Source organism: Musca autumnalis, unplaced genomic scaffold (assembly GCF_047663935.1).
Source record: "Musca autumnalis isolate F117 unplaced genomic scaffold, ASM4766393v1 scaffold_3, whole genome shotgun sequence".
Classification (NCBI taxonomy): Eukaryota; Metazoa; Arthropoda; class Insecta; order Diptera; family Muscidae; genus Musca; species Musca autumnalis.
In genome coordinates this window covers 216075554-216090746 of record NW_027411866.1, presented here as the reverse complement: position 1 = coordinate 216090746, position 15193 = coordinate 216075554, and the positions used below count along the sequence as shown (strand labels likewise).

The 15193-nt window shown below is 36.0% G+C and overlaps 1 protein-coding gene across 5 annotated transcripts in view; it reads left to right on the top strand.

The window, feature by feature from the left end:
- Window positions 1-15193, top strand: part of LOC141398931 (UNC93-like protein) — a 155061-nt gene that overhangs the window by 85588 nt on the left and 54280 nt on the right. For all 5 annotated transcript variants that reach the window (XM_073976747.1, XM_073976748.1, XM_073976744.1 and 2 more), the window contains one exon: window positions 14993-15191. In XM_073976747.1, the coding sequence (XP_073832848.1) occupies window positions 15144-15191 (48 nt within the window). In that variant the 5' untranslated portion in view covers window positions 14993-15143. The remainder of the gene's footprint in view (window positions 1-14992; window positions 15192-15193) is intronic.

The following is a 15193-nucleotide window of genomic DNA, read 5'->3' as shown; positions in this document are numbered from 1 at the left end:
CTCCTTCGCTTGATTGCTCTTTGTGATTGAATGATGTCACTACCCATCTAACTTTAACCCTTAATTAACATATTAAATCCTTTACGAAGAAAGAAATAAACACAACAATTTTCTTTGAGTCTATTCTTCTAGCATGTTTTTCCCACAAGTTCAATATCAATGGCAAACAAGTAACAATTCATTTACACTGCATTCCTCTTGTTTATCTTCTCTTGCTTTTTGTCATTATTTATTGCATTCAATGACTGTAAAAGCAGAACATAAAAATAAACGGAAATTACACTTGTGCTTCCTAGTGTGAAAGAACCAAAAAAAAAAAAACAAAAACACGAGCAAAGAGCTACAGAGGATCGTGAGAGCGAGTAGCGCAAATAGTCTTTCAGGGCTAAGCCAACTAGAATGAAAAAAGGTATTCTTTTGGAAAGTTGCCAAATTTGGTGGTGATTGTTTTGTTCTTCTAAGTGGAAAATACCCTCTTCTGTTTTGAATCATAATCACAAAAAAAAACACCCATAACAAAACAATGTGTAGGTTTCATGTACAATTTTGTCTTTAACGATGAAGAAAAAAAACATGCAAAAAATAAGGAAAAATCATGTACCATCATTGACGACGTTGCAAAAAAAAATTATTTCAACATCATCTCATGCCGTAGAAAAATGTTGCTGGCGATCATTTTTGAATGCCTGCAGTCTGTCTGCAAAACGTCTGTTATCGAATATAATTTTGCGATTTATAGAATGTGTTTACATTCCACATTACAACATTTGTATATGGTACTAATGAACTTTATGATAAAAACAATAACAACAAAAAAACAACATTAAATTAAAAACAAATTACAAAATATGTAGCATAATTGAGATATAGCATGTGATCTACAGAGGGAATAGATGATGAAATTCTATGCAGACTAATCGTCTGTCAGTATTTTCAAAGGCTGAAATTCTGCTAGGGTCTCAGAGCGATATTTTCAACTATCGCTGGAATTGTTGAATCTATTTTTTCTGTCTGCAGCGACTGTTTGAAATAAAAGATGCGTCTTGTGAAAGTAATGAATGAGAATATTTACAGCTTACATGCTAACAATGAGAACTTAATACTAGGTACATTAACATACACATCTTGTGTGGTCGACTTTCTGTCATCGCAGTTACTGGACATTGTGTTGCAAAGAGCGCATCGTACAAATTCAATAACTTCATACCATTGAAGTTCTATTATTTATTCATTGAAATTCTATTATTTAACTTAATGAAAACATTTTTATTAAAATTTTCATCAGTGAGTATTGCCGAATAAGCCGAAATTTTCTCTGCAAAATCCCATATTGTGTGTTGAATAAATATGTTTATATTATTTATTATTATCGTTTTTCTAGATAAAAACAATACCAGCTAGTAATTAATCACTTTTATTATTTTTGAAAAAAAAAACAAAATAATTTAATGTCAACAAGACAACCATATGTCAGCCGTAGTAGACAATAAATAGCCAATAAAAAAATGCCAAGTAATCGGTCATTCAACGCCCCTACAATAAAAACGATCGACCATGGGCCTAGGTAATGAAAAAAATTAAAGGGCAATGACAGTCACAGGTGTCGTTGTGTCTGCCATAGAAAAAGTAGATAAAAAATAACAGAAAAATATTTTTGTTAATAAATTTTTAAGGGTATGGGGAAATTGCTTTCAAAAAGATTAACATTAATTTCAGATAATATATTTCCTTATGTAATGTTCGTTTTCTTAGGAATTTAAAATTTAATAAATTGTTCTTTTGGAATATTTAATGCCCAAAGAAAAATAATATGGCAGCCTTGCAGGAAGTGCGATGCAATGGGAATGGCTTCCCAACAACACCTAAAGTTGAAATTTTGTTAGATCTGGCAAAAAATCGTTGCAACTATCGTTTGCATCTTCTCTGTAGAAGTTTCTGAAGCACTGTCGGAACATGAAGAGTTCCTTCCCAGACACGTGAAGTTTGTCGCAAGCCTTGCAGGAAGTGCGATGGAATGGGAATGGCTTCCAAACAACACCTAAAGTTGAAATTTTGGTAGATCTGGCAAAAAAAAATTAATGCAACTATCGTTTGTATCTTCTCTGTAGAACTTCCTGAAACACAGTCGGAACATGAAGAACTCCTTCCCAAACACGTGAAGTTTGCCGCGATTGCGGGAGAATTTGGCATATGCCTGTGACCTCCCGGGAAAATTATATTTCGTTTAGTTCTTTGTCCATGTTTTCATGACAATTTCGTCAGGATTCCTGTCATTACTTGTGAGCACAAGGAAAAGCTTAGCAAGCCAGTCATTCAGAAAATGTCTAAGCACTAGCATAAACCTCTTGGAAGTCATATACGGGCTCGTACGCTGCCAACCCTACTAGTTATAAGTAATGGAAAGCAATAATCGATTTTGGTCTAAAACTAAAAATGCGATTTTTCGGTCTTGCGATTATTTCAGTTGTCTTAGAACTCGACTATCTACTTTTTCATATCCGCAGAAAATCGAATAAAATCGACTATTCGTCGATTTTCGAGTTTTCTTTTGAAACTGTAAAACCGCCAAGTCAACAATCAACGGACAAACTCGAAAATCGATCACAAGATAATCGATTATGCGATTTTCCCTCCAGACAAAAGTCGACTACGATTTTTAGATGTTTGACTGCAAAAAGTCGCTCAATCGATTAACCGAAAATCGACTTACCTGTCCCTAATCCCTACTGTCTTTTCGGGCTTTACAACGCAGATATCTGTACACTCTATTCCCCAATTACTTCGGGTTTCCTATTACATAATTTTTGTAAGTGTTGTAGCTATTTATTCCAAGGAATGGTTTATCTTATACCGGTCTTATACCGGTCTGTTGCCAGAGCCTCATTTGCGTGAACAAATGACACCAAATCTCAACTAGACAGTGGGTGATAAATCTGTAGACTCTATTTCCCAATTACTTCTGCACGGTTCTATATTCTGCAGGAATTTATTTCATGTAATTTTTAAGCTTACACAGCCCATGATCGGTCGCCAGAGTCTTGTTTGCGTGAACAGAGGACAGCAGCCATGATCTGTCGCCAGGGCCTCATTTGCGTGAACAAATGACAACAAATCTCAACTAGACAGTGGATGATAAATGTGTAGACTCTATTTCCCATTTACATCGGGTTGGTTCTATATTCTGCAGGAATTTATTCCATATAATTGTTAGCCTTACACCGCCCATGATCGGTCGCCAGAGCCTTGTTTGCGTGAACAGAGGACAGCAGCCATGATCTGTCGCCAGAGCCTCATTTGCGTGAACAAAGGACGCCAAATCTCAACTAGACAGTGGGTGATAAATCTGTAGACTCTATTTCTCCATTACTTCGGATTGGTTCTATATTCTGCAGGAATTTATTTCATGTAATTTTTAGGCTTACACCGCCCATGATCGATCGCCAGAGCCTTGTTTGCGTGAACAGGGGACAGCAGCCATGATCTGTCACCAGAGCCTCATTTGCGTGAACAAAGGACACCAAATCTCAACTAGACAGTGGGTGATAAATCTGTAGACTCTATTTCCCAATAACATCGGGTTGGTTCTATATTCTGCAGGAATTTATTTCATGTAATTTTGCGTGAACAGAGGACAGCAAGTCCCAATTAGACAGCGAATTATAAATCTGTAGACTTTATACCCCAAGTACTTCGGCTTGGATCTTAAAGATATTTTGTGAGGTGCTCCAGGTATTTATTACATGCAATGGTTGGGCTTAAACCATCCACAATCGGTAGCCACAGCTTCGTTTAGGTAAACAAACGACACCAAGTCCCAAGTAGATAGTGGGAGAGGTTGACGTTTGAACCGGATTGGCTAGGGAAACAAATGTAATATTCGTATTACTCTTCCCGTTGTACTTTACCGGCTGGTTAGCTTGAGGCTGAGTCCTTTCCTGCGCCAGGATTCACACCAGTGATTCCCGAGCGGTTCGACGTGTTAGGGTCCGATGAGGTCGAGTCCGCAAAGGACTCGAGCAACTCGACACCATCGGTTTCATTGTTTTCCCTGTGGAAGATGTTCTTGTCACAGCCGCTGAGCTGGAAACAGCATCCTTCACAGGGGTCGGAATCCGGTCGATTGGTAGGTAGAGTTTCTCAATGTGGGGATATTTCCGTTCGAAACGCATCACAGATTGAATCTTCAATCCAATCTCCCTGAATTCCGCCTGAGTTACCTCAGTTGGGTAGCTGCCGATAAATTTCGTGCAGTAAAACACGGCTCTCCGGTAGTTATACCGGTAGACATCGTTTCCTCCTCCATAACCTCTTCCACCAAAGCATCTTGCCTACATAAGGAAGGTTTGTCGGAACCGACCGACACTTTATTCCCTGAGGGAGCAGAAACTCCGACCGCAAGGTTTGATCTCTCCAAGGCATATGAGAGAACTTCTTTGGACGATTGAGATGGGATAATTGTGATATTCATCTCATCGTCCTCCCAGCTCTGCCAGTCCCATGGAGGGGGGCTCTCCTGACTGAGTCGGAGGGTCTCACTATCCCTCAGGAGATCGAGCAACTTCCTGCTCTGCTGGTTAATGGCGTCACTAACTACGTCGAGTGTCTTGTTGTCGTCCCCGCCTAAGGATTGGGTCGTACTAGCACGAGCTGCATCATTGTCCATGTTCATTGCAGTGATCGATAACGAGGGTGAATTCGAATTGGGGGTTTAGAGTTTTCAAAATTTTTATCCTTAAAAATAGGAGTTTATGTGGGAGATGAGGACAATCATGGCATAGCCCTCCGCTACCATGACTAGGGCTGAAATACTCGCTGAGGTGCACAGGTATCAAGCGAGGCTCTGTTCTAATACAGTTGGTACCCTAAATGCAAGCCTTGGAACACCGATAGGCAAGAGGTCGCTTAACACCCCGGTGAAAGATCAGTGACCTGGAACACAGCTTCCTATAAGTCAGGACAACGTACTTGAAAGCAGAATGTACATTAGAAGTATGTCGCCTAGAGAAAAAGCGCACCATCGCTTCAAAATTGTTATCCCCTGTGGGGTATCATGACTTACCTTCCGATAGGTTCTTTTTATGATATTTAAAGCGTACTCCTCCATGCATAATAAGGTTTTCTAATATGAGTTCTGTATGGTTATTTTTCGCCAGAGTTTGCTAGATACACTAGTACAAGTCTTACCTTCCGATAGATTCTTCTTAAGGTATTTAAAGGTCACACTTTCCATTCATAAAAAGGTTTTCTAATATGAGTTCTGTGTTGTTATTTTTCGTAAAAATACGTGTCTTCGATAGATACGATAGCCTTCCATGTCCTTCGTTGAAAATTCTAGGTACTAACATCAAAAGCTGAAAAGATAAAGTGATTATTGCGGTTAAATGGACACAAGATGATAGAATTTACCTTTATAACAGGGGTTCGGCTTCGCAAGACTCACCTTCCGATGGGTTTTTCTTAAGTTATTCAAAGTGTACTCATTCCATGCATAATAAAGTTTTCTAATATGAGTTCTGTATTGTTATTTTTTTAAATGCGCCTCAACTGCCTTTTATAGATGTGATAGCCTTTCCAGAATCAAATTCTTACCCCTATTATTCGTCGCAAGTGCTGGATACTAGCATCCAGAGCTGATAAAATAGTGACAAGATTAGTGATGTATCATAGTATATAGATTAGTACATAGATTAGTTATAGTAAGAATTACCTCCTGATAGGTTCTTCTTAAGATATTTAAAGTGTAACCTGATAAAATAGCGATGTGATTATTGATGATACATTACCCTCCGTTAGGTTCCTCTTAAATGCTCTGTTCCAGAACCTGAAAGAAGCTACTACTTTTTACTACGATAAAAAATTTACCTTTATGTTATCGAAAAAAATATTAAAAATTAGTAGATTTTTGCAGTTCTGGAACAGACCAAAAGTATTTAAAGTGTAACCCCTTCCATGTTTATCTAATATGAGTTCTGTATTGTAATTTTTTCGTAAAATGATCGTTTACTGTCTTTGATAGATGTGATAGATAACATTTCCAGAATCGAATTCTTATCCTGAAATTCTTGAAACTCCTGGCACCAAAAGCTGAAAAGAAAAATTGATTATTATATCTAAGTTGGCCCCAAATGAAAGAACTTACAGTCTAGAGAAGGGGTTTGGCTCCACCAGAGTTTGTTAGATGCAGCAAAAGATCCGATATCTCGAGATTTGCCCTCCGATTGGTTCTTGTTAAGGTATTTGTGACTCCTTCCATGTTTATCTAATATGAGTTCTGTATTGTCATTTTTTCGTATACGACCATTTGTCTACTGCCTTTCGTAGATGTGATAGATAACATTTCCAGAATCGAATTCTTATCCTGAAATTCTTGAAAATCCTGACACCAAAAGCTGAAAAGAAAAATTGGTTATTATGTTTAAGTTGGCACCAAATGAAAGAACTTACAGTTTAGAGTAGGGGTTTGGCTCCGCCAGAGTTTTTTAGATACACCAAAATATCCGCTACCGCCAGATTTGCCCTCCGATTGGTTCTTGTTAAGGTATTTAAAGTATGTCCCATCAAATCATAATAAGCTTGTCTAATATGAGTTCTGTACTGTTATTTTTCGTAGAATACGCTCTCCTAAGTAACTTGAAAGAATTTCGCCGTCATTTTCTGCGTATAAAGGTTAAATTTCCCTCCATAAAAAACATGTTGTCACTGAAAGATGATACATGTGCGTGAACACAATATTGCCACTCTCTGTTGATAAAAAATTACCTATTCTCTGGCTCTCTCGTGCATCAAGCAAACACGTGTTGTCACTATCAAAGAAAATGTTTTCTACTCTTTAAATTATAAATTCAGAAACTGGTGATTCCAGTCCTTAGGCAACCTGACACACATATTAAAGCGTGTGTTTTGTTTTGTGTCCAAAGGACATGATGTCATATAAACTCCTTTACCTTTGAACTAACCCAAAAAAACTGTTTTTCTTTGGCCATTTTCAAGGGTAATTAACATTTCATTAATCCTCTATCCTTTATATCCATCCATTTTTATCTATTTCTGGCAACAACAACAACAAAAACCCATGTCTGACCCCATAATAGCCAAAAATTCAATATTTGTTTATTACGTTTTACATTCAAAAGCCAAACACACACTAGCATACCAATACATTAATGGGTCTAGAAGAAATTCCCCCAAAGCCAAAACTAATGATCTAACATTTAGTGTGAAGGGAAAAAAGTTAAAATTATTAATAAAATTTGCACGGGCTAACCTTTCATTCAAAATAGAATGGATGTATGTTTCATACATATGATTAGCAGCAGTGGGGGGAAAATTAGAATACATAGCCAGAAATAAAAACAACAATTGAAAATTATAGTTTTTTTCCCACCCCATCCCTCTTTCCTCTGTCTGCTTTTTTGTAATTTTATTTGGCTTATCTTGATTTTTATGTAATTGTAATTAATGAATTTTCCGTTGAATGATGTTTTTGTTTTGCTGGCGGCAACAGCGGCACAGTAGTCATCGTCATTTGTAATGACGGCACGTGAAAATGTTTTTCTTTCTTATTTTGCTATTATTTTCTCTGGTTGTTATTGTCGTTTTTTTTTTATTTTCAATCTCTATGTTTATCTGCCATTGACTTAACTTATTATTTGTATTATTTTTAGCTAAACTATAATTTATGTATTTCGTTTGTTTTCGTTTTTACAATGTTTTATGATTAGGGTTTTTTGCTGTTTTTGTTGTTTTGTTTAAATTATGAGAACAATAGTAAGTTTTTTTATCGCTTTTAATTATTTCTAATGTGGGTTTACGGGGTTTTTGTTAAGTTTAGAATAATAAGAAATATTAAAAGGAGATTGGATATTAAAAAAAAATAATTAATAACAATTGAACAATTTTCCCAATGACATTTAGTAACGTTTTGACATAATAACACTTATTTGAAAAGCAGATGATCTCAAGCAAAAAAGAAATATTTTTACTTACATATGTCCAAGGTACTTCAAATGTCACGTCCTGTAGAAGAGTTGACAGACCATATTTTTCCTTTGATAGGCTGTTGTTGAGGGATTTAAAGTGTACTCATTCCATAAATTATTATTTTTTATAAAATACGCGTCTACTGTTAGCCATACGCTGGCACCAGACTTGTTCTCCGATAGGTTCTTGCTAAGGTATTTAAAGGGTAATCGTTCCATTCATTATAACTTGCTTTAATATGAGTTATGTATTGTCATTTTTCGTAAAAATTGTTTCATAAAATACGCGTCTACTGCCTTCGTCAGATATGTTAGCCTTACGCTGACACCACACTTGTTATCCGATAGGTTCTTGCTAAGGTATTTAAAGTGCAGTCGTTCCGTTCATTATAACTTGCTTTAATATCAGTTATGTATTGTCATTTTTCGTAAAATACTTGTGTACTGTCATCGAGAGATGTGATAGGCTTTTCAGAATCGAATCCTTACTCCATGTTTTCCTTTGCATGTTCTAGATACTAGCATCAAAAGCTAATAAATTAGGTAAATGGACACCAGATGAATGCTTGCGAGTTGCACCAAAAGGCAAACTGCCTCCTGATTTCTCCTCCGAGAGCCTCTTTCTAAGGGATTTATAGTGTACTCATTACATTTATTTTAAGGTTGTCTAATATGAGTTCTGTATTGTATTTTTTTTTTTTTTTTTGCTTTTTTGGAAAATACGCGTCTACTGGCTTCGACAGATGTGATAGGTATGCCAGGATCGAATCCTTACCTGAACATACTGCCTCAAGACTTGCTGCTTCATAGGATCTTATTAAGGGATTTAAGGACTGGCATTTTAAAATAGTTTTTTTTGGTATAGCTGGGGTTTGAGAGTTGCACAAAAATATAAGCTGGCACCAGACTTGCCCTACGATAGGTTATTGTTAAGGGATTTAAAGTGTATTCATTCTCTAATATGAGTTCTTGTTATTTTCGTACTGTTTGGCTATTGTTTTCGATAGTTGCGATAACCTTTTAGGTCTAGATAATTGCTTCGATAGCCTTCTCCGAGCCGAAATAGTTCTTATTACCAATCTTATCCTTTGTAGAACTTACAACACCAAAATCTGAAAACGTAAAGCAATTATAAGAGTTAAATGGACGTTATAGGAAAGTACTCACATTTTAGATTAGCGTTTGTTCCTCCAGAGTTTGTGAACTACACCAACAAATAAACTGACTTCAGACTTCCAACCGATCTTCTTCTTCTTTAATTGCAAATCCGTTATCCTTCTATTTTACCTTTTATAATGGTTTGCAGAAACTTATATTTGTCATTTCTCATGAGATGTCCCAGGTATGCAATTTTTCGAGATTTGGCATGTTGTAGCAGTTGTTTTTCTAATCCCATTCTTCTTAGAACGTCCTGGTTTGATACATGGTCGGTCCCGGGTATCTTTAAAATCCTTCGGTAGACACATATTTCGAAGGATTCAAGCTTTTTCTCATTGGTAATTTTGATGGTCCACGTCTCAAATGCGGAGAGTAGTGCAGACCAAATATAGCATTTTACAAATACGGCTTTTGTTGAGAGGCCAACCGATAGGTTCATGTTAAGGTATTTAAAGTGTACTCATTCCAATGTATTGTTATTTTTCGTAAAATCCGCGGCTTCTGCCTTTGATATATGTGATAGCATTTCAAGTCCAAGACAATTGCCATCGATAGCCGGTTCAGAATCGAAATCTTTCCCACCGTCATAGATATTAGCACCAAAGGCTGAGAAGACAAAGTGATTATAACGGTTAAATGAACTTTAGATGAAGGGACTCACATTTTAGAGTAATGTGACTGTTTCGCCAAATTTTGGGATCTACACCCACAAAAAAGCAGCCATCAGACTTGCCCTCCGATAGATAATTGTTATGGGATTTAAAGTGTACTTATTCCATTCTTTAATATGAGTTCTGTATTCATATTCTCATTCCAGTGCATTGTAATTTTTTGTAAAATGCCCGGCTACTGCCTTTCATAGTTGTGATAGCCTTTCAAGTCCAAGACAATTGCATCGATAGCCGTTTCAGAATCGAAATCTTTTTCACCGTCCTAGATATTGGCACCAAAAGCTGAGAAGACAAAGTGATTATAAAGGTTAAATGAACTTTAGATAAATGGACTCACATTTTGGAGAAACGTAACTGCTTCGCCAAAGTTTGTGATCTACACCAACAAAGAAGCAGCCATCAGACTTGCCCTCCGATAGATTCTTGTTATGGGATTTAAAGTGTACTTATTCCATTCTTTAATATGAGTTCTGTATTCTTATTCTTCGTAAGATATAGACGTCGAAAATCGAATCCTTACTAAGAATTGGAGATACTAAAGCTGATGAAGGAAAGTAAATGTATACACGATGAAAGCAGTGCCTGTTATGTGCCTGTTTCGCCAAAGATTGGGATCTACACCAACAAAGAAGCAGCCATCAGACTTGCCCACCGATAGATTCTTGTTATGGGATTTAAAGTGTACTTATACCATTCTTTAATATGAGTTCTGTATTCTTATTCTTCTTCGTAAGATATAGACGTCGAAAATCGAATCCTTACTCCAATGCTTAGATACCAAAGCTATTGAAGGGTAGTAAATGGATACACAATGAAAGAAGTGACATTTTAGACTATGTGTTTGGTTACACCAGAGTTTGTACTTAACCACATAAGATGATCTGCCACCAGACTTGCCTTCCGATAGATTCTTATTAAAGTATTTAAAGTGTACCCACCCCATTCATAGTTAGGTTCTTTAATGTGAGTTCTGTATCGTTATTTTTCGTAGCGTATGCATCTACTCCATTGGATAGTTTCTTTAATTTTTCCAGAATCGAATTCTTATTACCTGTTATTCGTTATCCAGTCCTAGATAGTGCCATCAAAAGGTGATAAGGAAAAGTAATACGCCAAAGTTTGGTTTTTACACCAAAAAAAGATAAACTATAGCCAGACTTGACCTTCGCTAAGTTCTAAGGTATTTAAATTGTACTATAAAGTTTACTAATAAGGGTTTGATTGCACTTTTAAATCAATTTGCCGAAATTATAATAATTCTGAGGAGAAAGAATCCAAATTTGCTAAGCACATGGGCCAAATGGTCTTTCAAACTGGGCTAGATCAAGACGTCTAAATGTAACGCTGAAAAAAAAAAACAGAAATATAGCTTTTTACTAAGGAAAATAAAACTGGGACCAAAACTCAATCAGCTCTTCGTTGCATGTCTTCACTAAACTTTATAAGCGAAGAGTTGATTTTTGCCCTTTATGAGGAGGTCGTAAACACACTTAGTTATCTCACATATGGCAAGCAAACACGCTACTACAGCTGGGCCAAATTTACGGTACTTATCGACCCATTCCCCACACAGTTAGCGTGTCATCCAAGTCAGAGTCTTCCAATTTCCATTGGTTTATGCAGCAGTCTTTCAAACTGGGCTGGATCAAGAGATCTAAATGTAACGGTGGCAAAACAGAAATACATCTTTTTACTAAGGAAAATAAATCTGAGACCAAAACTCAATCAGCTCTTCGCTGCGTGTCTTCACTTAACTTTATAAGCGAATAATTGATTGAGTTTTGACCCTTATGAGGAGTTCGTAAACACACTTAGTTATCTCACATAGGGCAAGCATACACGCTACTTCAGCTCGGCCAAATTGATTGTACTTATCGACCCATTCCCCAGACAGCTAATCAACCAAGTCAGCGTCTTCCAATTTCCATTGTCTTATGCAGCAGTCTTTCAAGCTGGGCTAGATCAAGAGGTCTAAATGTAACGGTGGAAAAACAGAAATACATCTTTTTACTACGGAAAATAAAACTGGGACCAAAACTCAATCAGCTCTTCGCTGCATTTCTTAACTTTATAAGCGAAGAGTTGAGTTTTGACCCTTATGGGAAGGTCGTAACACACTTATTTATCTCACATATGGCAAGCAAACACGCTAATCTTCTTCGTCCAAAGTAGTTTCATCTATTTCTTCAACGTTGATTTTCTCCATAGGATAAAACAAAAAATCAACAACGGCTTCTTCATCGGAATTCGGTATAATTTGTTCTTCTAAATCCTGCTGCTGGCACACAAAATTTTCTTCATTATTGGTGTTTGACGTAGTTTCTATCTTGCGTTGTTCCGCTATATGTTCGCCTTCCAAACGCAGGTGTTCCAGCGCAACTTCTTTCTCATCTGTACATACTATCTATTCTTCGACAGCATTTACATCATTTTCAAGTGCACTGTTACACAAGGAATTCCCTCCTCCGCAGTGAGGGCTTGCCGGGGGCACAAACATTTTCCTGGAAGATCTGAGCATATTATCTATCTCATCCATTATCTTCTTGTAGATAATCCTAACACGATTTAACTTAAATAACAAATCTCCCAAATACTCTTCTCGGTCACCTTTGGAAATAACTGATTTAGCTCCATATATATTTTCTTCAATGTGACAATCTATTCTTCAGCTACATACGTTGCCATATTTTCCAATTTATTTGACACATAAGCTTCGTTCCAGTACTTTTTTAATGGTAAAAGTGTCAAAAGAGAAAACCGTCGAAAATGAACTCCACATACACATTTTTCCAAAATGTACGGGAACAGAAAAATGGCAGATACGTCACAAAAACTGGAACAAATGTCAAAGTCGACGTGTCAGCCAATCCGAAGCCGGCAAACATGTTGCACATTTTTGCTCGCCCAAATTTGTCGTGTAAAAAGTTTATAAAGAGAAAGCTATTCAGCGCTATTTTTGTTCAAAGAGAAGTGAACATTTTGCAACTTTTTTGGTGTACGGGAACGGATTTTGGGCAAAAATGTGCACACTGTGTAAATGTGTAAAAACTTTTTAGTTCTGGAACGAAGCTATAGTCGCACAGGTCTAACAAATTGTCAGCTTTTCCGAAAAAAAAACTTTTTCAGATTCGATTTTTTCTTTTACTAGTTCAGCAAATACCCACGTTTTAGACTTGAAATATGGAAAGTCCCATTTTATCGAACGCACTATGATTTTATACATCTTCTCTATTAGCGGGTCACAAATTTCTTTTAACTTTTCCATCCTAGGTATGAAATCTTCAGCACTAATTCTGGTCGCGAACTGCTCCAGATGATTTAAATTATCCTCTATGATGTCAACCCATTCCTACAGTTGGGTTACTTTGTAGACGGATACCGTTTCACATACATGAGAACAAGTCGCGATGAGCTCCTCGACATTTCGAGCAAATCGCCATGTTTGTTCTTTTAACTCCAACTCCTGGAGCCTCTTCTAAAAACCTTCAATGCTAAAATCCAGTTTTGAGACCATTTTAATATTTTTTACTTTATGTCGTTGTCCAAGCCACTACAAACGCTTTACCGAACAATAAATCGGTCAATTAAAAATCAATCCTAACAATTCCTGAGCCAATTGCCACAATTGCTAGAGTATTTCTTTCCAGTTTTGATTTTTAAGTCAACTGCTTAAAAATCCCTTCGCTAGTTCCATTGAGTCTCCTACCAAGGGTAGGGGAAAACTCAATTTTTCGAAGGACCAAAATGAATAAATATAAATTTGATGACGCAGCATCCAACAGACAGCCGCAACTCGTACCTCAATTTGGCAATTATCTGGTAATGTGGTCTCCATTATATGGGAAACTTTTTTTGGAAAATAATTTCTTTCTCAAATTTCAGTTTTCCAAAACGCTAAAATTATAAAAAATTCTGTCATTCTAAAATTTATCAATGTTTTTCCGCTGCTTCTGCCCTTTCAAATTTAAATAATTTATTTGACCATCTTTTTGTCCGTACCAAGCAAAAGCGTTTAACCACAAAGCAGCGGATATGCATTGTGGTTAGAAATTAAACAATAAATAATCTGTTGATAATTTTAACATTTCGTCATAATTAAGATTGAAGAAAAAAATCAATAATGTTTCAAACATTCAATATTTGTCAAAAATGCCAGCACACAGATGCAAAAACCAACAAAGATTAGCCAATCAATTCAATTCGCTTGGGCGAATAAAACGATTAAATTCAATTAGAATATAATGGCAAAAAGAGCGGGCCAATTAAGTCTAGTTAGTAAGAGAGGAGTAGATTGATTAGCTTTAATTGATTAACAAACTCTAAAATTTTAATATCAGGCAGGCACGTGCAGCAAAAAAACAACAATAATATTATTTTATAATAAATAAAAATTGAGGAAAAAATTGCAATATTTCCTCTATCGCCAGCCACAACAATATCGAGGGCATAACAAGCATGTTATTTAGAGTTTTTAGATTATTGTTGTTATTGTTAAAATTAGATGTCATCGCAATGTGAAGCGGAAAATATGTATTGTACTGGCCCAACAATGATCATGAACTTGAACTATTATAACTACATGAAAGCAAAAAAATATAAAAAATAACAACAAATTATTAACAAGTCAACGGCTTTGCGCTTGAATGGTTATTAAAGCTGGCTGGTTGGCTGACTGAATGGTCTGGTCATATCAATGAATGGAAATCAAGTCAAGTATGGCCAAACAGAAGCAGCGGCGGGCGCATCATTCCTTCATAAATGTATTACAGATTTTATTTCAATACATGTTATTATTATGTATTGTTGCTTAAAATACCTCACAGTAAAGTTAAATATATTTTATTATTATTTATCTGTGACGTTTTCAATTGTCAAATAACAAAAAAAAAATTGTATGTATGGCAGGCAAACAAAATTATAATTGGACAATTAAGGAAAACAGCAGATATAAAATTTGCCCTGCCGCTTTTTCAATATTGTTAATGGTTGGATTCCTCCTCTCTCTATCGGTTTATCTCTCTTCCACACATATTATTTGTTTATAATTATGTCTATTGTTAAAAATTATTAAATTTAATAATACTTTATTCACATATTCATATAAATAGATATATGTACATACATAATAACTGAAATCGATATTAATTATTTTTTTTTCTTTTCTCTCTCTCTCTCTCTTTCCAGAATATCTCACTTGTATATATATAAATATTGTAAATATATATATTAACCTAACAAAAAAAAAGAAAACAAACGGAAAATCGTTTTTCCTCCCACCGTTATTAGCCACATAACAACAAACGCACACATATTGTAACAAAAACACACACACAAAATGACTGGTTTTACCAACTCTGGATTTGAAAACGATGAACCTGTGAAGGT